This window comes from Saccoglossus kowalevskii, chromosome 8, assembly GCF_978046115.1.
Source record: "Saccoglossus kowalevskii chromosome 8, keSacKowa6.1, whole genome shotgun sequence".
NCBI classification, from domain to species: domain Eukaryota; kingdom Metazoa; phylum Hemichordata; class Enteropneusta; family Harrimaniidae; genus Saccoglossus; species Saccoglossus kowalevskii.
In genome coordinates, this window is record NC_140648.1 from 18,440,401 (window position 1) to 18,462,886 (window position 22,486).

At 33.1% G+C, this 22,486-nt stretch overlaps 1 protein-coding gene across 2 annotated transcripts in view; it reads right to left on the reverse strand.

Annotated features, from left to right (window-relative positions):
• Window positions 1-467: 467 nt before the first annotated feature.
• LOC100371914 (protein tweety homolog 2-like) overlaps window positions 468-22,486 on the reverse strand; it is a 64,634-nt gene continuing 42,615 nt past the window's right edge. For both annotated transcript variants that reach the window (XM_002733229.4, XM_085502290.1), the window contains exons 3-14: window positions 14,904-15,015; window positions 13,451-13,695; window positions 12,688-12,783; window positions 9,605-9,677; window positions 7,384-7,456; window positions 6,294-6,349; window positions 5,986-6,078; window positions 5,086-5,219; window positions 4,595-4,696; window positions 2,268-2,414; window positions 1,962-2,088; window positions 468-1,534 (exon numbers count right to left, since the gene is read on the reverse strand). In XM_002733229.4, coding sequence (XP_002733275.1) covers window positions 1,427-1,534; window positions 1,962-2,088; window positions 2,268-2,414; window positions 4,595-4,696; window positions 5,086-5,219; window positions 5,986-6,078; window positions 6,294-6,349; window positions 7,384-7,456; window positions 9,605-9,677; window positions 12,688-12,783; window positions 13,451-13,695; window positions 14,904-15,015 — 1,366 coding nt within the window. In that variant the 3' untranslated portion in view covers window positions 468-1,426. The remainder of the gene's footprint in view (window positions 1,535-1,961; window positions 2,089-2,267; window positions 2,415-4,594; window positions 4,697-5,085; window positions 5,220-5,985; window positions 6,079-6,293; window positions 6,350-7,383; window positions 7,457-9,604; window positions 9,678-12,687; window positions 12,784-13,450; window positions 13,696-14,903; window positions 15,016-22,486) is intronic.

Genomic DNA, 22,486 nt, shown 5'->3' on the forward strand with positions numbered 1-22,486 from the left:
ATCAAGATATATCGGAACAGGGAGTAAGACGAGATTAAAAACACTTTTTTTTAAAATTACATTGGTAGAAAAATTTAATGCTATGTTATTGATGGGGGAAAAATACTACATTCAGGCAGTGATCATAGTTTCACTATGTTTCATCACCATGGCAACCTGTATATACAGATCAAAAATCCTTCAACATCTCCACAACTGAGGACAAGAACAAATTACAAAGACAGGTTTACAAATTTGTTCACAATATAAAATAAGTAAACCATTAAAATAAATGTCTCGACAGTAGTGTTGAAAATAAAATTGTACAGATGTAGTATTTAAACAGCTGCTTGGATTCAAAAGATAAAAATTACGAAAAAAATATTTTCTTTATTTTGGGGTTTATTATATACATATAAATATGCAAGATAGTGTAGAGACAATTTTGTTTTTTTAAAAATGGGCAGGAAGACTGCCCTCTACAAATGAACAATGCCTGAACTTTTGTTTATTTGAAAGGAAGCAAACAAGAAAACAAGCTTGTGGAGCAGTTAGAGCAACACCCAGACGAGTAAAAAGTGTAGTAATTAGAAAAATCTTTACATCAAATATTAATATTAAAAATGTTATTTACATTACATATTCCATTATTTAATAAATCTTTTATTCTTTATTATAGGATATAATAAACCATACATTATCATAGATACCTCAAAAATATACGATTCTAAAACAACACCATCTTCAGAAAAACAAAACAAAAAAAACAACCTTCTTTTTTATTTTGTTTAGAGTTGGTTGTGTAGTATAAAGAACGACTAAAAAAAAAGCCCTACTATCACGTATAAGGCACCGTATTTACAGCAATTATTGAAACATCAACCTGTACAATGACTGGGAAATATTTTAACGGGCTTTGAAATGTAGAGAGCCCTCTAGTGCCAGGTTGTTATAAATCTGTTGTTTTCATGAGTTACAACAACTCCTTTGTGATGTCAAAGTTTAGACAAAATGTCATTACATTAAAGATTACAATAATATTTTATGAGAAAAAAATGTCAAATAGGCACATCACTAAGTTGTGGATTTTAAGGAAAATAAAGTTAAAATCACATTTACTGAACTTAAATTGTTGATATTTTTTGATACAAACTAATTTATCGTCTTAATGACAATACACAGATTGTCAAAGGATTCACACTACATGCCTTAGAATCACCGTGGCAGTCAAGGAAATAAAAATCCTAGTAAACCTGATTAATAATTGAGAGTTGTTGTTTATGTAACTCTTGCTGTTGACAATGTGCCTGATTATCAATGTCAGCAAAGATTCACCGTTTCTAACAAGCATTCTTCAATAAAAACGGCTAGTCTTCTAATAAAAACTGTTGTGCTAGAAAAAACAGTAACTCTCAGACTTAGAACACAAAAGATGGTGCACACTTGTTTAGTGTATACATATCTGCCGATATTGATCCACTGTATACTCGTCATATGGATTTGGCGGGATGGATGTTGGCGGAGGTGGAGTGTGGTCAACGGTGACGGGATGATACTGCAGTGAAAAAAAAAATATTTTATTGAAGAAACATTTTGATAAAGAGCGATGATCGTTGGGCAATGTCGCCAAGCCTTCACTTGGTAATTTCTTTGGTCATCAACAGCAATTAGTGCATGTCACGTCCAGGTCAAAACTCGTGCATGTGATTTCCATTAGAAACGTGCATTGGATTCTGGGAAACTCAATGTTTATTACGCAAATGTCGCACACGTTTGGCGCGATTACCACTGCCCTTTTTACATAGTACTGTAACAGTAAATGGTATTCGCTACAATAAATTTTGATTGTTTGATTTGGGCATTCTTGAAAAAAACATTTTACGTTTAAATTTTTTAGTTTGAATTTTGTGCAAACAATGTACATATGTATTTTACAGATGTTGTACATGTGGCATGGGACCCACATGATTTACTGTACTTACTGCTGGTGGTGGTGACCCTCGTATCAGTGGCAGTGTCTGTTCACCATTAGGTAGTTGTTGGGTAGTTGGCCCTCCAGTGTACTGATTGGCACGTTGTGCAATCTCCACACTTCCTCGACCGGTACTACTAAAATGAAAGAAATTCAAGATGAGTTAGATTTGTTTTTTTTTCATCATCATAAACAAGGTTCCTTTTGCTTCTTGTCATCTCATTATGTGTATACATATTGTGTCTATTTTTGATGCGCTTCTAATAAAGCAAATACAGAATTGGACTGTGGATGTGACACTTAACCCTGCCCTCACCTTATGGAACTGACTTCTGGATCAGGTGACCTCAGTATAGCAGGCATAGTTGTATTATGACTATAATAAGCATCAAGATAGGGGGTCGCATCACTCTGAGGCTTTGGATACAACCCATCTGTCTTCTCCACTTTGTAGTAGTTTTTCCTATAAAAATAAATAAATATACATACCCATATATATTTTTGTAACAAGCCCAAAATCGGAACAGTCACTTCTTCAAATTTTTCTTTAAACGAAACAGACTTTTGACATAGCTAATATATTTTTATATTTTGAGCAAACGTTTTTAATATTTTCATTTTAATATTTTAGTTGTGAACAAGTCATTGAAAATGACACAGTCCTTGTTTAATTTTTGAAAGTTCTCTTTGTGCTCGTCATATTAAAGCAGAGGGGTTGTCGCGAGCGTGTCCTTGAAACTTTAGTTCCAAGTGACGTATACAACAGATTGTTTATTTAGTTGTAGTAGTAATATGGCCAAAAATAAAAACAGCCGTTATTCGGCCATCTTTGATCTGATTATGAAACACACTGATATGTATGATGTATGTGCCAAATACGAATGAAAATGGTACATAAATTGTGGAAATATAGTAGTAAGGCCAAAAAGTCAGATTTTGAAACAAATTGTCATGGACATGCATGGACATGTATAAAGTACATGTATGTGCCAAATTTGAATGAAAACTGACAGAGCACGTCCAAGATACCGCATAAAAAAACAAGACAAGATGCCTGCCAGTCGACCATCTTTGATCCAATTGCGAAATAAATAGTCATGGACATGTATCCTAACATGTATAATCTATGTACCAAGTTTGAATGACAAGTGACAAAGCATGTCCAAAATACAACATTTTCAAAAAACAAGATGGCTGCCAGTCAGCTATTTTGAATCGAATCGCTAAACCACTGCATGTGCATATGTCCCACATAAACACACTGATATGTATGATGTATGTGCCAAATACGAATGAAAATGGTACATAAATTGTGGAAATATAGTAGTAAGGCCAAAAAGTCAGATTTTGAAACAAATTGTCATGGACATGCATGGACATGTATAAAGTACATGTATGTGCCAAATTTGAATGAAAACTGACAGAGCACGTCCAAGATACCGCATAAAAAAACAAGACAAGATGCCTGCCAGTCGACCATCTTTGATCCAATTGCGAAATAAATCGTCATGGACATGTATCCTAACATGTATAATCTATGTACCAAGTTTGAATGACAAGTGACAAAGCATGTCCAAAATACAACATTTTCAAAAAACAAGATGGCTGCCAGTCGGCCATTTTGAATCGAATCGCTAAACCACTGCATGTGCATATGTCCCACATAAAGTACTAGGCACATGCATAGAATGAACAAAATCGGTCCAAGGGATTCTGAGATATGATTCCGGACGGACGCACGGACGGACAGAGACCAAATTATAAGTCTCCGTTTTCGAACTTTGTCTGAACGGGGACTAAAAAAGGTTTTACATCAGGGTCAAAGGTTTAAAGGTTATGACTTGTTTAATGCTAAAATATTGGTGCATAATTTTACATTACTATTTTAGCATTTAGCAGATAATTGCTTTGTTTACATATTCATGTCAGCAATTTTGCAGTTATTTAAAGCCACAATAGCTGTAACTAATGATCTTTTTCTCTGATATTTATTTTTAATAAAACATTTCCTGTATCTGTGGTATCAATTTGTAATGGCCATCGCCAAAATGTACTATTAGACACTAAAAACAAAGTTGCACATTAAATCACTTGAAAGTAGAAAAATATGGTCGCAAGGTTACTTCCAATTATTGGGAGTGCACCATCTATTAAAATCAAGTTTTGTCAAGTGAAATTCTGGAATTACGGTGCAAGATGACAATTTACCAGGGCCCTGGACGAAATCATGACAAATATGTCGCCATCTTGAGAGGCTAAGCGTCTCTTTGACAGCTGATTGTGTAGGGTGACTATTGTCATGCAATTGTGTCTACCGGTAAAACAATATTTCTGTAAGATTTGGTCATCATTAAGTGGTTATATTTAAACAACAAAAAATTCACAATTCACAGCCAATGTCACTTTAAAAATAGTGGTAAAGCTAACAAATTCTAATAATTGGGAGAAGGAAGTCCGAGGGAAAATGATACTCTCTTCTCTTTTAGATTGTTAACTTGTAAGAAGTATGCCAGGCCAGCTTTAGGAATATTAAATAACTGTACAGTTAGGTTTAAAGGTTGATTGCAATAGGTGTACTCAAGTGATATAGTCATTGATTAACCTATGACATGATCTGTAATTAAGTACCCACATACTACTTACTTTGTTGCTAAGCGACGCCAAGCACAGGATGCAACTAACACCATGAGACCAAACAAGAATCCGGCACCGGCAATGCTCACCAGTAACAATGCCAAACCATCACTGTAAATAGATACAACATGGTACATGGTAAATCTGTGTGAGTCAGTCAGGCATGAACAGATCCCACATACACTTCATCCATATTAATAGCTTTCCACTTTTCACATTGATTTTATTGATCATATGCCATGACTATTACAATTAAACTTGTGCATAGTGACTACCTAAGGGACTTCCTTAAAATGGTCTTTATAGACAGACGGTCGTTACTGTTTTATAACAGAATGATAATTATTATTTTTGTCTCTGAACAAAGACAAATCTGAAAAAATAATGAGCTGAAAGGGTATACTCAGATTGTTCATAAGTTATGCCTTGGAACTGCCTAAAAGCAGTCACTATAAAAAGGTTGTCTGTAGTAGTATATATTAGTCAGTAGTGGTACTTACAGCGCACAATAACATACGCCAGTTACAGCTCTCATGTATTCACTGTGTAAGACATCACAATCCACAAGGGCAGCCACTTGATGTATCGCCGCCTCAGTCTGGTTCAACCCTCTAACTATGACATGAACAGTGCTCTATGGAGCAAATCAAAAAAAAAAGAAAGATCAGCACAGTTTGATTTTTGCAACGGTACTCGTAAGAGTAAAATTTCATGAAAGTCTATGCAAATCAGTGTTTCAGAAAAGCTTGAAAATCTATGTTAGTGTCATTAAATTTTAACTGCCAAAAAATGGTTTGATTTTTACTGATTCAGAAAATCCGCAAATATTTGTGTTCATAAATTAAAACGATTACGAGATTTGAATGACACACATTAGCAGCCTACCTTGAGTAGCACATCAGCACAGTTTATATCATTTTTAAATTTACTGACTTTCTTTTCTTCAATGAAAATTTAGGCCAGTCAGCTAAATTTCATCAAAATCAAAAAATAACTGGAGAAAAAATTTGCCTTTGTACCTAATTTAAACCAAATTTGTCACAATATCTGGAACACAGGCTGCCAGTTATCCATTTTGAATCAAATTAACTAGATGACGTGCATCAGTAAGCCAGTATGAGTAATGTTTATTCGATAAGCAAATCTGAGAAACGGTAGATAAACTGTTCAAATGTTGTTTTTTGTGACAATTATTGTCAATCAAGTCAATTGTCAACCAAATAAAAATAAAATAAAAAATTGACATGCATTATGACTTGTCTTTGTACCACTTTGAACAAAATCGGTCCAGGCATGTTCGAGACATGACAAAGACAGACGAATGGATGGACAAGATCCAAAAACTCCCCCTTTTGGACAACGGAACTAAAAACTTACTGCAAACTACATAACATACGTACCATGGCTTTTGGGTAATACAATGCAGCCAATTTCTCTACTTTATGGATATTGGTTTGTGTCAGATCTAAGTTCGTCTGTCCATCTTTCAAGGGCTAAAGAAACAACGTTAGAATATTGATTATTAAAGCATAGATCATTCATATAGAAGTTAATATTCAGCCAATCAGCAATGTTAAATTCAAAGCTGGAGGTATACATTGCATATGATATGCAAATATGACCAGAAATTTATTTTCAAAAAAAAAAAAAAAACTGAATTTCATTGGTTACAAAATAGCAGTAAGAAGTTTTTGAAATTAAATCTTACATTTTGGAATGGATTATCCGTATCCGGGTAACAGTACACATAGTACTCCACAACATCTGAAAAAAAAATGATAGACACATCATTTATTGTCTGTAGAGGGCGCTTGTGCGTGTTCACATGTTCATTCATTTTAAGTAATGTGTATGTAGCGCAAATTGATGCATAAGCCCTTTTAACTGAGGTAAGTTTTTCTCATTATTGTTGGTAATCATGAAAGAAAGAAAACATTATAAAAAAAGTTGAATAAAGTTTGATGAATTTGTAGGTCGAGTAATGTACAAGAGCTGTATTTGCAGCACATCTCCAAGAGAAGAATATGCCCAAAATGTTAGTTGTCATTTATGTATGGTATATGTGCAGAGAGTTAATATTTATCTGATATGTATTTGACCAATGTAAATAAATCTGTTAAATGTGAATATATTATACTGTAAAATACTTTATTTTAGCTGGAATTAATTTTCGTTGAAAAGAATTTTTGGGTGTTTTGTATGGAATTTATTTTCACTGAATTTTGACGAGTTGAATGTAAAATACAAGAAAAAAGGTATATGCGCTGGATTTTATTTTTACTGAAACATTACTTCAGCGAAAATAGGGAAAATTTATTCTAAGCAAAAATTATTTTACAGTATTCTGTATTATTACTGAACACCTAATTCAAGATTTACTCAACACTGTGTTCATTAGAGTAAATTTTGTATGCTAAGTTTGATGTAAATTGATGGGGTTCACAAAGACAAAACTGCTATAACTATTTTCAATTCTGTGACTTTCGGATGAAGATTTATCTCATCAAATTGAATGAGAAACAAGAATTTCCATTATTACTTAATGTTTAATATGGGAAATAACAACGGAAACTTGAATCAAACTCAAGCAAATGATCCCGGGATTGAGAGCAGCAACAGCAGGGACCCAATTGAATAATACTGGTATATTCAATTTACTGAAGTGGATATTTAGCTTACAAGTTTTTATGTGAGAAGCAGAAGTCATGTAAACACATTTGTGTTCTTGCACAAACTAGAAATTGGCTAAAATACAAGATTTCTTTTTCACAATTTGTTTTCATGTCCAGCAGCCTTACCTTCACCAAGTGGAAACTCTGCAGTTTGATCAGTGATGTAAACATCTGGTGAAACACAGAAATCACTCGTACCCTAGGGAGGAATAAACAGAAAATTGAATTGATAAACAACTGATATATTGGTACATATACATGCATGAAAGGATGTTTCAAAAAGAACCCCCTAAGTCACTATCAACTATCAGTACAGCTAATGTCAGAATAAATGACTCCCTAAGTCATAGATAATTATCAGCTTATGAACTAATACAATTGTTCATGTGCAGGTCTTTGCATTTCGACCTAATGCTTGTGAATGTAATGATAAAAATATTCAACTTTCCAGCTATGTATCAATCAATCATAAATTTAAACACTGCCAGTCCTTGTAACAAAAGCACGAGTATTTTAACATAACATTTTTTACAGTAAATCTCATAATATATAAAATAAAACAAAAAAACATTCAGTTCATTTCATTTTATTTTATTTTATTTAAGTTAAAATAATTTGAAATCTCTGTCTGAACTTTCCCCTCAATAAACTATCTATATACTCAGTACTTGTACTACTTCCAATAGATATTTTATTGACTTGCCAGTGTTATCATGCTTAACGGCAACTTTCACTCTTCGTACTGTCTAAAAATAGCCACTGAAATGAGTAACTCTTGTCTTTCCTTCACATAATTGAGCAGTTTTGTTCAATATATTTATCTTGCCAAATTACAATTAAGATAAAAGCCATCAAGGCAGTGCGATATGGTCTAATGCTCAGAATTCATGAGCACTGTGCACCCAATTACTGACGTGCTGTCACGCACATGTTTTATACAGATAACATTTTATTGGATTTCTGTGATGGTTGTGTTCCTAGTCATTCATCACAACAAAGTAACTTTGCGTTTCGAGTTTTAAACATGCCAGAATAAATCAATACCTATATACAATCCACAGTTTTGTGTGACTATTGATCAATAATATCTCTGGGATGGGATGGGATGGGATAGGGATGGGATGGGATGGGATGGGATGGGATGGGATGGGATAGGGATGGGGATGGGCAATATATAATCCCACATGCGAGTTCCATCCATGACACCATCAAGGTTGGAACTGCACAAAATAATTCTTTTTCAAGACGTTCTACTGGATTTAAAAAAAATACTGATATCATATTTTCTCTATTAGAAGGGCATCTTTAAAAGAGGTACATGTAAACCCAAATTACATTTATACCAGATGATGAAATATGCTATTTATGTAAATGAGTAAAGAAATGTACGGTATATTCCCAATATTAATCCAATGCCACATTTTTTTTCAGATTCGGTCTAGACTTTGGGTTCCCTCTGGATTCTGAATTTCAAGCCCTACCTGAATCATGGTCTCATGATGACAAAAAAAAGATGTTATCTATTTCACAATGACAAATAAAGAAACTGTATTTATTCTATCATCGAATCTCCAATAAAAGCACATATTAACAAAATTTGCATTTGTTGTATACTGAATAGTTTTTTAGCTTTTAGAAGCAGAAAAACAAAAAATACATATATATATATATTGGGGATATGCAGTTTATACTTTACTGATACTGCAAAAAAAAAAGAAATATTCATCGTTTAATTTTAGTGGATTCGATGTTGCAGGGTTATTTACTAGGTTTTAAATTCAAGGTTTAGGAAAAAAACAATACTTTTTATTAATTTAGCATATTCTCTGAGTTTGTATACAGTGCATTTGGCTTTCAGCAAAATGTTACAGTATTTACTCCATAGTAGTGTATGCACTTATAGAAATTTTTCTATGGTCAAAAAAAGTACAGTCAGTGAGATTATTGATTCAAATGCACTTCTGTTGGAGATCCACTTCTAACGGAGCAAATACAATAAGCAGAAATAAAATTCAGCAAATAATTAGAGCGTATTCTCGGGACCCAACATTTTGTCATTTTTACCCGCCTGGCAACCATCACTGAGAAAAAAACAACAGTTGAAAACCCTCCAAAAACTGTACTTTGGGCTAGTTGTTGAGACCTGTGTTCCATAGCAGCTTGCACGGAGACCATACATGGTACAGTGCCACGCATCTTAACAACATGGAACTCTCTGTGACATAGCTCCGCCCCCCCCAAAAATACAGCATGAGAACAATGCACGTCCATATCCACAATGTTGGTATCTGCTTAGTAGTACAGACACAAACAGCTATGTCACATCTAATATATTGTAATTACTTACGAGTGACACAAACAGCTTAACACCCAAGGCTGTCCAGCATATAATTAGAGTGATTAAACCGAGTGCCGCAACTCTGCAAAGAGACAATAAAAGGTGTCCAAATGTATGAGATATCTAGAATGGGTCGTAAATAAAATCATGATTCATTTGTTACCTGCATATTAATGTGTCAGTGTTTTTTCCACAGTGTTGCAAATGGATGCAACACCACTGTTCCTTTTAACCAAGTTAATTTTTGCCATCATTCAAAGCGGGGAGTCATCAACTGCGTATGCGTCAGATGGCTATAGTGTGTCATTGTTTACAAACAAGCATCTACCTATGAACCTTTGCGCTTTTAACATGTGTTGTTATCGCCGCTTGGGACTTAATTCCTGCACGTGCGCAGGTGATGACCCTCCCGCTTTAATGTTCTTCATTCAAGAAAGGAAGACATTTCATTTGCATAACTGCATTGTTGAAACTAAACTCTACTACCGGTACTGCTGTGCTGCTACTTATACATATATACCGTAAAATACTTTATTTTCGCTTGGAATTTATTTTCGCTATTTTCGCTGAAGGGATGATTCAGTGAAACTAAAATCTAACAAATATACCTTTTTCCCTATATTTCACAATCAACTCACCAAAAATCAGTGAAAATACAAAACACCCAAAAATCCTTTACTTTATTTCAGCGAATAATAAAGTATTTTACAGTATATACATTTATCGGTACTACATGTCATTGATAAACAATCCCTGTCATGATGTATAACATATATGTTAGGTTTGATTTAATCTGGTTTTTCAAAATGGCAGGAATGCTCGATGTTGGTGCACTTTCAGTTTTAAATGGATGCCATTTGGCCATCCTAAAATCGGTCACATTATTACAAATGCATATGTATACATTAGACATGATGTGTTTGTAAAGTTTGAACATGATTGTTGAGCCACTATGAATGGTATAAAACAGCATCAGAAGGCAAAATAAAATAGCCACCAATCAACCATTTTTAATCTGATCTGCAAAACCAAACGATGTGCATCAAGGTCCCATATGCCGAATACAAACAACAAACAAATGACAATCGTTTTCCATTTTGTTTGTGAAATATCACTGAAACATTACTGTTAAAGCAACCCATGAAGAGTAGGAGGAAACTATAATATTCCAGTTAAGTCAAAGCATATATACAAGGCAGAATTTGATACAACAAAAAAGAAATTGACACCATGCATGCTTTTCTCTGATTGGTCTGACTGTTAATTATTTGGGTTGGGTAACCAATCAGGCACGCTGTTTTGTAAGTAGTCTTGCATTGACTTCAATATTCTACACCACTTTTTTTATGTCAAAAAACAAGCTGCTCTTTGATTGGCCTGACTGTTAGCATTTGGGTTCGGTAGCCAATCAGGCACACTGTTTTGTATATAAAGTAGTCTTGCATTGACTTCAATATTCTAGATCACTTTTTTTTATGTCAACAAAAAGCTGCTCTCTGATTGGTGTGACTGTTTGTTGTCAGTAGGGTAGCCAATCAGCCACAATCTTGTAAGTCGCTTTGCAATGATTCCAATATTCTAGATCAATTTTTTTATATTTCTGTGTGACCTGTGGAGTTCATGGCTCATCTTTCGAATATGAATATTAAACTAGATCACATTATTTATTCATAGAAACTATTACATGGATGAAAAAACTAAAATGTTATTAAAATTTTACAACCAATATGTCAATCAATTTTCCTAAGGGAATTCAGAACATAGCAAATTTCTCTCTGATTGATGATAGCAAGAATTCTCAACACTTTCACTGACATTCTCAACTTCAGACGCTTTCCACAAAACAGTCATATATTGTCTATTAACATGTGAATATACAATGTATTTTTCCTGTGTTGTATATGTCATACAAGACATACATCAAACAAGAACTGAAAATGACACTGGTGTTCTTCAAATTTTTTCCCTTTAAAATTTTCAAACATTTGTGGCAGAAAATGTTTGACTTTGTAAAATGTCTATAGTGTTATGAAAATCAACCGTAACATTGTTAAAATTGTTTTTAAAAAATCTATTGATGTTCACGGAAGACATAAATATGAACATTTTCGGTTGGATAATTTCTTTAAGAAATTGTTCTCCTACCCTGCTGAGAGATTAAAGAACAGCTGTGAACAAACCACATGATTCATTAGTCCAGATCCTAGAGGCTTAATCAAGTAAATTATTTATTACTGTTGATTTTTATTAAACAGTATTATTTTGAATGGCAGTTTTCAAACATTCTTATAAATAATTTTTTTCTCAAAGAAAACCATCACACTATTACATCTGTTATCATATCTCTGTAAATTCCAGCGTGTCCTAATTTTGCTTTGTTGACTGCGATATCTTCATCCTACTGTAAAGATGCAATTTTTTCCCAAATCATGGTTATATTCTAAACAGAGTTTGCTATTATTCATATTGGAATACATGTATGTTGAAACAACATTTGTAAATTTGGGAAGCAGTTCATAAATTGTTAATGAGTTATCAACTTTTTATTAATTCACCAAGGTCTGATAGTACAGCTGCAAAAAGCGAACTAATTTACAACCTTCGTATAAAGAAATAGAGCTGAATAACACATCATTAAAAAGAACTTTGGCAGATGCTGCTAAGATATCCAGCAGGCATCCTTTCTTGGGGATGTGGATCACTATGGAGATTATGCAAATTAGGTGCCATTGATTAGTCCAATGGCATGCTGGGATTGATGTCATCGCTATAATCTTACATTTTCATGTTGGGAAAGTGAAAATAATGTTCATCTATTTAAATCATTATCATAAATCTGTCTCTGTAAACAGCGAGCCATCAAAAATCACATCACCCTAATACAGTACTCACAATTACCTCCATCAGTCAAACAAATCTTCTAAAAGCAGGATTTAGATTAAAACGATAACATAGCCTTACAACCACCAAATAACTAGGGCTTATTATATGTATGTGCATGTCTACAAATTTGTAATTTACAAATATTTCCCCGAGTACTGTTTTCTATATTTTACATATTTGAAAACTTGGATGATGCGATTTATACTTACAAAAAGAGGACACATCTGGATGAGCGGCAAACACCGAGGAATACAAGCAGACACACGATGGCTTCCCAGCAGAGTACTATAATGGTAACCAGCCACCTATTAAAAGACATTATTATACATCTGTCATTGTAACGCCATAAGTTACAGCATGCCGTAATTTTGTGGTATTTTACGGGGTATTTTCATCCTACCATATTATAAAATGAAATGATTACACATGTAAATATCCTCTTTTAATAAAAACAAACATGGCTGCCATCATGGTTTGACCGGACTCCACACAAAAAATTAGCTGATTCCGTGAATTTGACAAACTCCACCCATGGCCAAGTATCAACGCAGCAATACTATTTATTTATTTTGAGTAATGTGTTTTCCACAGTGTTGCCAATTGTTCCTTTTAACCAAGCTTGATAATGTAAATCTTTTATGAAGGGAAGAAAATGTTCTATTGACATTATAGCATTGTTATGAAATTACTAAATTCTATATCCACCAGAAACATTTGCTGTATTCGTGTTTTGAAAAAGTTGAAAAGTTTTTGACAAATTTGTATATTGGAGTATAGTATGAATGTGTGGGATTGAAAGTCGCATTAATAAGTATTGTCATAACTATTTTTTCCATTGTTTGTGGAAAGTGATATTTGTTCAATTTTTTGTGAATTATCACTGACACACAAGAGAGCTAACATCTGTGGGTGACAGTCAACACTTTAAGAAATAGAACTAAACTATATATGTAAACTTCATAAAAATCATACCTCAAAAACTCGTAGTGTCTTATCATGCTGGCAACCTCGTTGAATTCCACATTTATCTTCTCAATTTCCTGTTTGACTTCTACTACGCTGTCTGCAGCTTCCTCGACATACAGGATCATAGCAGATGTCAACTCTTGGAGTTTTTCCTGCACCGTGACATTGCTGATCGGTAGAGAAAAGGTTCCTTTCAAGTCTTCAAGACTCTGAGTCAAGTCATCACTTAGAGTTCGGTCAATGATACTCACCTAAAAAGATGTAATGATCAAAAAAAGTTAACACAATGAGAGCCAGAGGACCAAAAGATTTTGTGTTGTGCCATTAGATTATTTAGTGTAAGATTCAATACAGTTTTCTTGCTTTTCAACCTTAAAAACGCATGGTCACGAGAGGGACTGGACATAGCCACTAGAGGGAGCCAAGCAAAGAGTACCACGGAATACAAACATCAATACAAATTAATTTCCTAACAACATACAAGGCATCTACAACGTAGGAGAAAATAGTTTCTGTCAGTGCCTGCTGTTACACAGGTACGGCACAATGCCATCTATAGAGTCGACAAGATGCACTAATTTTCACACGTCACTGTATGCAATTCCATCCATGAATGCAGTCAGTATAGACTAATGCTCACCATAGACTAACATTTTACATACCAGCAGATGAGTTAGAGGTAACATATTTTGCATAACTAACAAGTTAGGGGGTCACACAATTTGAATACTTACAAAGTTAGGGGGTCACATAATTTGAATACTACATAAAGTTAGGGGGTCACACAATTTGCATACTTCACAAAGAGGAGGGTTGTACATTTTGCATACCTTACAAAGTTAGGGGGTTGCACAATTTGCATGACAAAGACGCATGAATAAAGATTTTATTAAAAAAATTGTTTTAAATGACTGATGCAGTAAAAATTACTGGCATTGTTAAATTCCTACAAAAAATGAAGCAATAGAACTGTTTATGAGCCAGTGAGATTAACTCTCAGTAAAGAACTAAAGAACTGTTCGCAAGACGATGCAATCTAGTCTCAGGTACGTTTCATCAAAACAACTTGGTACAGTTTAACTCGACAATCACAGTGAACATTGCAGTCCATTCATTCATGATTCCTATCTCCATACTGACTCCGACTCCTCTATATAGAAATATACCTCAGAAAACATTACAACTGAATGTCACAATATAATTGAAAAAAAAAAACCTGACATGTGGCAATGTGACAAAATGAAAGACATTTTATTTGCAAGTATACCCCACGGCATGGACAGTACTGTAACACAAAACCTGTTTTAAATCCTGGAGCTACTGCTATCAAAGGATAGCAATCAATTATTCACAAACTATAAAATGCAAAAATAGGGACAAAGTTATATGCACAGTATATATGAAGCATTACTGTAAAAATGATAAGCGAATTGAATGGACAATATCAAACATTTGTTACCTGCGTTTCTACTTTTACTATTGTCTCATTGGCATTCTCTGCAGCATCAGCAACGTCGCTCACACCAGTATTCATTAGCTGGTTGCCATAGAAACCAACTGCAAGCGCTACCCTGGAAACAAAGGAGAAAGCATGTTCATTCAATATTCACGCAGAGAGAAAAGTATTGATGTCATAATGTCATCACGATAATATTCAAACGATGAGTCAAAAACGTCTTTTCTTTATTAGAAGTTCTGGAACTGTACTAAAAAGTGAGAAAACGACACGATCAATATTGTGACGATATTTTTCATATAATCGTTTTTCATTTCTTTGTTCAAAATGATTTTGTCAGCATTTATATTTGATCCAAGGGGAATTTTACTGATAAACAGAGCTACGATACATTTATGCAACTTGTTTTGTTATTCCTAATAGACATGGTTTAGTGTCACATGACATTTTTGTGTGTGCATCATATATCCACCAGGAATGAGCGTAATCATCATGACTCAACTTTAAATCAGCGTACTAGTTGGTGACATGGTAACTGTTTTTTACTGTGCTGACATAATCAAACAGAATATTATTCTCAACTACCTGAAATATTAATTTCTTATTTCTGATTACTATGAGACCAGGAGAAAAAAGCAAGATAATATTTTTGTTGGCCTAAATTTAGTTAACCTCCATAAATATGTGAATTAGAAGTGAGTATAAATTTGGTGGAACTATATGCAAATACAGATTATGCAAATTTTCTGACCAAATCAGTGATATGTAAATTTCCTAACATATATGCAAATTAGCAGTATGTAAATTTCCTGACCTATATGCAAATTTACATGATCACATTTATGCAGGTTCTGTTTACAAGTCAGGACTAATAGATTTTGTTTACTTTTATGCAAATTGGAACAATGAAAATTCGGGTGAACAATATGAAAATTTATTTGGCTTGTATACCAAACCACTGGAAGCAAATTTTGTTAACATTTATAAAGCAGAATGCTTTCTGTTGTATGCAAATTATTTAGAATGTAAAGTTTACTTAAATTCACAAATTATTACTTGTTAGTTGAAGCAAATTCAGTTGCGTCATAAATCTGTGATCACAATTTAGTTACTCATACATGTAAAGTTAATACATACTATACATGTCCATAATTTGATGATTTATAGCATTCGTGAAGTCACTGACATTTCATATAATAGGACAGCAGAGTGAAATTGTCACTGCTATAACGTTTTTCAATATTTACTGACTCGCATTTGTTTCGCAAAATAAAAAGGGTTTACAGTATTGTTTACTCACTGTTAACAATGTTATGTGTACACAGTTAATTCAACCCATATATAAATCTTTACTAAACATACCATACCACTGTATCCTCTATAGAGCAATCTCTCATACTAAATACAGACGGAAGTTGATTTAATTAATTGCCCCATTTGTCAGCTCAGCTGCACTTTCGCTAACTACTAAATCACATACACAGCTGATAGCACAAAAACATGTTTGCCTCCAAGTTATGCAATTTATGGATGAAATAGAGTTTGTCACGATTCATTTGGTTTTCTCATAATAGAAACATCCTCACATTTGGAATGCAGCCAAAAAGGAAAAGCAAAATAATGTATATGCAAATAAGCTAGTTAATATGCATAGATTGTCAACAAAACATAAGCAACTATAAATAGAAGATGCTGGATCTGAGTATGAAAAAAAGTTGTTGTTTTTCACATCTAGACGTCAAATGATATATTGTACATGACTTTTAATTCCAAAATATCACTAGAACATGATAGAATTTAAAGTAATTAAATGATCATTTCCAAAGTTTCATTTCAAACCCAGACTAACTTATTTCCACTGACTTAGGGGGCTCGAGCATTCACAGATTTGGTGCCAATCAATTTAATACGCAGCGGAGTACGTCTCCAGTCTATCATTTCATTAAAACACTAATCACTAGCCGCCAGTCTTTCTCCAATTGTAATAGGCAAATAACTGCCATAGTAAGGATGTTTGGAATGTCAATAGTTTGAGATATAGCACTCGCACATCCTGGCTACATATGACAAGAATTCAACACTGAAATATTTGTTATAATACCTATACCCACTGGAAGTGATTTTTTTCTAAGAATCTAAACGGCAGATTTGTTTTCTTATTGCCTACTGTCGCATAATAGTTTCAGGCACTTGTGCCAACAATGCAAACTTTGGACTCTGCAAGGAAATGATATAAACCTCTTAACCACCACTGTCAATTTTTCTTGCCACATTTAACAATTATTTTAATAATCAAGCATTCAACTAGCAGCCTGTTGGCTACACTGTGAGGGATACTCTAGAAAATAAGATTCTCCACATTTATAGAAGTTGGATTGAAGATAACGTCACTACCAGTAAATGAGCAAATCCATCTAAAGTAGAAAAACATAAATATTGGACTTGTTGTCAAGAAGAATTAGCTTAAGAACAAAATTTTTCTTTACCAAAAAATGAGAAGTTATCATCATGAAATAAACAACTCTGAGAGTGAACCACCCACTGTACCTTCCTGGAAAACATAAAAGCCTTATACGGCAGAAAATTTCTGAGTAAAAAATGTAAGATATTCAGCTCAGCCTGTCAACTTTGTTGACAACGTAGCTAAGATTGCAACTTATTGGTTTACATGCATTTCTACTGTAGTGATAAATAGGTGTTACAATCAAAACCAACGCATGAATAAATCATTATTTATTAATCATTTTATGATTAGCTTAATAATCTGTACACAAAAATGTTGTACATTCCATCATAGACCTTAGAACATACTGAACTCTGGTGACCTTGCCCTTTGTTATATAATATAATTCCCTTTAACATAGTTTGTTTCAATATAAATATACATTGTCATAATTAATTTTGAATACAAAAAAGTTTTGGGGTTGAACTAACAGTGGGGAATCAGTCTACCGAATGTCCTTTAAAGATGTAAATATCTTACAAAAACATTTGTGCCTTATTTGTTTAATTATTTTAAAGGACATAATTTCCAGCTTTATTCAAAGTAATTCAGATATTTTAGTATAAAAACAAATGCCTCATTGCAAAAAAAAAAGTGCTGCATTTAGACGTGAATAGATTCATAAAACATGCAAGATAACAGAAAATCTTAGCTGGCTTTTGTCCAAGTATTTTGTACAGGTGTCTGTCAAAAATTAATGATTCACTGAGACAAATATGAACTGCCTCATTGTGTGACTACTGTATTATATGAAAAGTAAAAAAAAAAAACACCCTTCATGAATAGCTATCATGTTGCAAGCTCTGCTTTGTATGCAAATCAACTTAAATAGTTAGTTGGTGTCCAGTGGAGGGAGAAGTCAACAGTACTGTTGCCTCCTGAGAACCTACATCTTCAAACACTGCAATCTTTGTTTGAAGTGAGTTTTTAAACTAGTATTAAAAAAACTCTATCATTCTGTTCTAATAGCTGAAACATATTCCTGTGAGTTTTCATTTGTCGAATGAACTGTTTGTCAAATACAGAATACATATATTTTAGAACAATTTTCTTTTTAAAATGTGGATGAAATGTTTTGCTTTTTATGTATTTTTTATGTATTGTTTTTGATTTGATAACTTTGAACTAAACAGATTTTCTATTAGCTTCAGATCTTGATCAAAGTTTGGCACCCAGTTCATAGGAGTGCTTATATTGATTTTCTGACATCTTGTTTTCTGTAAAGATTTATTGGTAGGTTTGCAAATGTGTATCAGACTGTGCAATCTCTCCATGAGTTGGTTTTGAAACCCAGTAAGGGATTCTGAGATACATTACCAAGGATATTATTACAAGATAAATCATTTGCTTCATTGAACACATACAACAATGCCTATTTCCACTGAGATCAGTGACCTTTGATGTGTATCACCAGTGATCAGTCAAGTAGAAACAGTCAAAATATTTTATCAGTTTTTCTCAATTTTTGCATGATATTTTCATACAGGACATCTGTTGTTCAAACTCAGGGAAGACTTTATACTGATGAACAAGGTGACCAAGTTTGATGAAGTTTGGAATAGAATTAGTAAAGTTATCATGCACACAATAACAATTATTAACGACGACGACAACAACAACAACGACGACGACGACGACGACGACAACGCCAGACAAAATTTTCCCCTTAATATACCTTTCCCTTCCATCTTTGATGGTACGGGCAAGGTAAAAAGAAAGGTCTATGGTTTCATGCGGCTAATTCAAAATCTCCCCAAATAACGAGTCATCTACGATTAGAATATTAAAGGGGAACCGCTCAATCCCTTGGATTGCACCAAAGAATCATGGGACACTATTGTTTATGTTGTTTACAATGTTAATCTATCTTTTGTTATCCATTGTTATTTTAATCCAGAAAGTAAATTTGTTGTAAAATTAATCTTAACTGGAAGGTGCCCCCTTTAAGAATGAGACATAACTGTCAACATATCATTGATCTGTGTTCAGATTAGAATTTCAGAAAGCAAAATGCTTAACAGCTAGAAAACTAGTCAGGTTATTAGCTGTATATGAAATCAGAGACTCGATGCAGTCATATCAGTGTACCTGGGATTACCCTCACAGATTAGAAAGGAGATTCACCACCATATATTTATGATACTTCAAAAAATGTGAAATCTTACAATATTATGTATTTTTTTATATTTAAATTTCAGGCAAATATGAAAATGTGAAATTAGGTAATTTTCTACACATCTACCACGAATGTTTTTAAAAGGAAATTTATATGAAATGTTTACCCTGGAAGACTAATGCTTCATTGAAAACCGAAGAATATGCTTTTATACACATGTAGAAATCATTTTGCAAGTTTTTCTAAATCATTGGCTGTTATTGATATTATAATTTATACTGCAATGCATTTGTTAAAAGTGTTGTGATTGGTCAAGTTGTTTTCATCAGTCATTAAAAAATGAAAAACATTCATGTCTTAATGAAATTCACTGTATCTTGCGTAGTTGTCAATGGTAGTGCAAAGCAGCCACAAGGTTAAAAGTCCTTGTGTCACTATGGATATCTTTAATAAGTTGCTAGATGGCTTAAAACTCATTTACAGTTGCTATGGAGATCACTACATTGGATTCCCAAGCTGTGTACCTTCATAATACTGACAATTTTAATTAGTATAAGGCATTTTTACAAGTCTAGAAATTGTAGAGTCTTTGGAAAATAAAAATTCAAACACTGTTAGCATAAAATTATACTTGTGTTTCTCTAACCCTGAAAATCACCTGCATTACTTTTTTGCATGTGACAATGGAAAATTTGGTTCATTTGTTCCGAAGTTGAAGAAATTATAGAAATATCAAAATATGAAAAATGTTTCAAAAAAATTAATGATGTTAAAAGCACGAACATATTCATAAATACGCTGAGCTTTTTTTAGCCAAAATAAGTCCTTTAAACTTGTGTATTTGTGCCTAATTATATGCAAATATCATTTTGTCACTATGCAAATCAACACATCCTACATATAGGAGAAATTTCACTACCATATATGGCATACATGTACATGTCACTACCATATATGGCATACATGTGATTAATGCACTGTCCTTGTTTGGCAAACAAACCATGTGACTCAATACTGTGGAATACTTTATTTTCGCTGGAATAAATTTTTGCTGAAAAGGCTTTTTGGGTGTTTTGCTTGGAATTTATTTTCACTGATTTTTGATGAGTTCAATGTGAAATATAGGGAAAAAAGTATATTCGCTGGATTTTATTTTCACAAAAACTTTTCTTCAGCGAAAATAGCAAAAATAAATTCCAAGAGAAAATAAAGTATTCTACAGTACATTTGATGTATTGGTGACTGGAGGTTTCCTACTTCTAATGAAGATAATCCGAACATTTATCATTTCAGTTTTTATAATTTATGGATCAAATAATAATAAAGCTCCCATTAAACAAACTGTTTATTTTAGATAATATACATAACAGCTGGCGGGTACTGTTTGTTGCATTACACTTTCACTTGATTTATGAACAAAGCCACCAATGCATGCGATAAGTCAGCAATGCATGATGGGAACTTGAGCAAAGCAGAGCCAGTCTTGTTTGATTTATATTTGAAAAAAATTGATTAAGTAACATTAATTAATATAATTAAATAAAGCTTAATTTCTCAAAACCTCATTACACTAATGTTACCAGGACAATTGAACACCAAATTATTTTTTATTATAATACCCTCTTAGAGTGACTATTCCTGAGAATTAAAACTGCAGATTTCTTTTCTTATTACGTCACGCATGCACATGCAAATTTCAGCCTCTGTAAAAAAAACAATATTAATTGCTGGACCACCACTGTCAATCCTTATTCAGTACAATTATATCACAAGAAATTAATCAGATCAGCCTTTAAGGTAGAAGCCTACTCATAAATTAAAAAACCCAGAATTTATTCATTTTGCAATAAATTGTACTCCAAGGCAATATAACGATATTGACCTAAAAAAAGTTGGGGGCCACCAGCCTTTTTTTCGAGATATTGATGGTTGTATTTTAGTGGAAAGTAGCCATTTTGACACTATTATAACACTTTTACCACAGGTTCCTATGGCAGAGATATTATGCAATATCTCAAAATCTAGCCTGGTGACATAGGCTGAAAAAATCATATATTGTTAATGATGGAGTACTTTTTGTTGTTCTGAATTATTTAAAAAATCTGGGTTTTAAAAAGTGTAAAAAAATGCAATTTTTCTTTAACATTGTGTTCTATTGAATTGTTCTAAAAATAGCAATTTTCAAGAAATATTAGGACACGTTTCTCAAAAAGCATAACTATAACACACAAAATAATGCTATTTCATTGTACCATGAGACATTAGCTTCACGATTGTACATATTAAACTAATGAACATTGTCATGCGATTTATGACCAATTTTGTCAAAAATTATGACTAGGCTTCTACCTTAAGACTAACAGCAGCAACTAAACAGATCCTATAGTATCTATTTCCAATATTTCATTCTAATTTTGGAAACACTTAAATCTAGAACAAGTGCATTTTCTGAGAGCGGAATTCAATCAATTGTAGTCTACCTTTATGTGTTTACTATTGTAGAATTGAGACTCCATCCATGATTGCAGGAATTGTATATGGAGTAATTTCAACTCAAAAAGTGAAATTTAAAGGAAAGTTTGAAGAAAATTGTAAATGAAGATGAAGTTGATGAACAATAATTATTAGACTTTTTAATAGTTCATAATTATATTAATTTTATTTTACATGGACTTTCTTTTAATTACTACTGAATTTGTTCTCACATAAAATAACACTACAGTGATACTGTAAAATCTGTATTACAAGCCGCAGTTTCTTTTAAAATGTTACAATGCAACAGAGGGGATGCTATTAGATTACCTACACATACGAGAAATGGTGAATTTTGTGTTTCAATTGTTCAAAAAGAATGAGTGCGACTTCTATTAGGGATGTGGCTTCTAATACAGATTTTACTTTTCAAGTTGCACTATGAGATTGTTCATATAACTTTATTGAAGTCTTAGGAATGAAAATATTTAATAT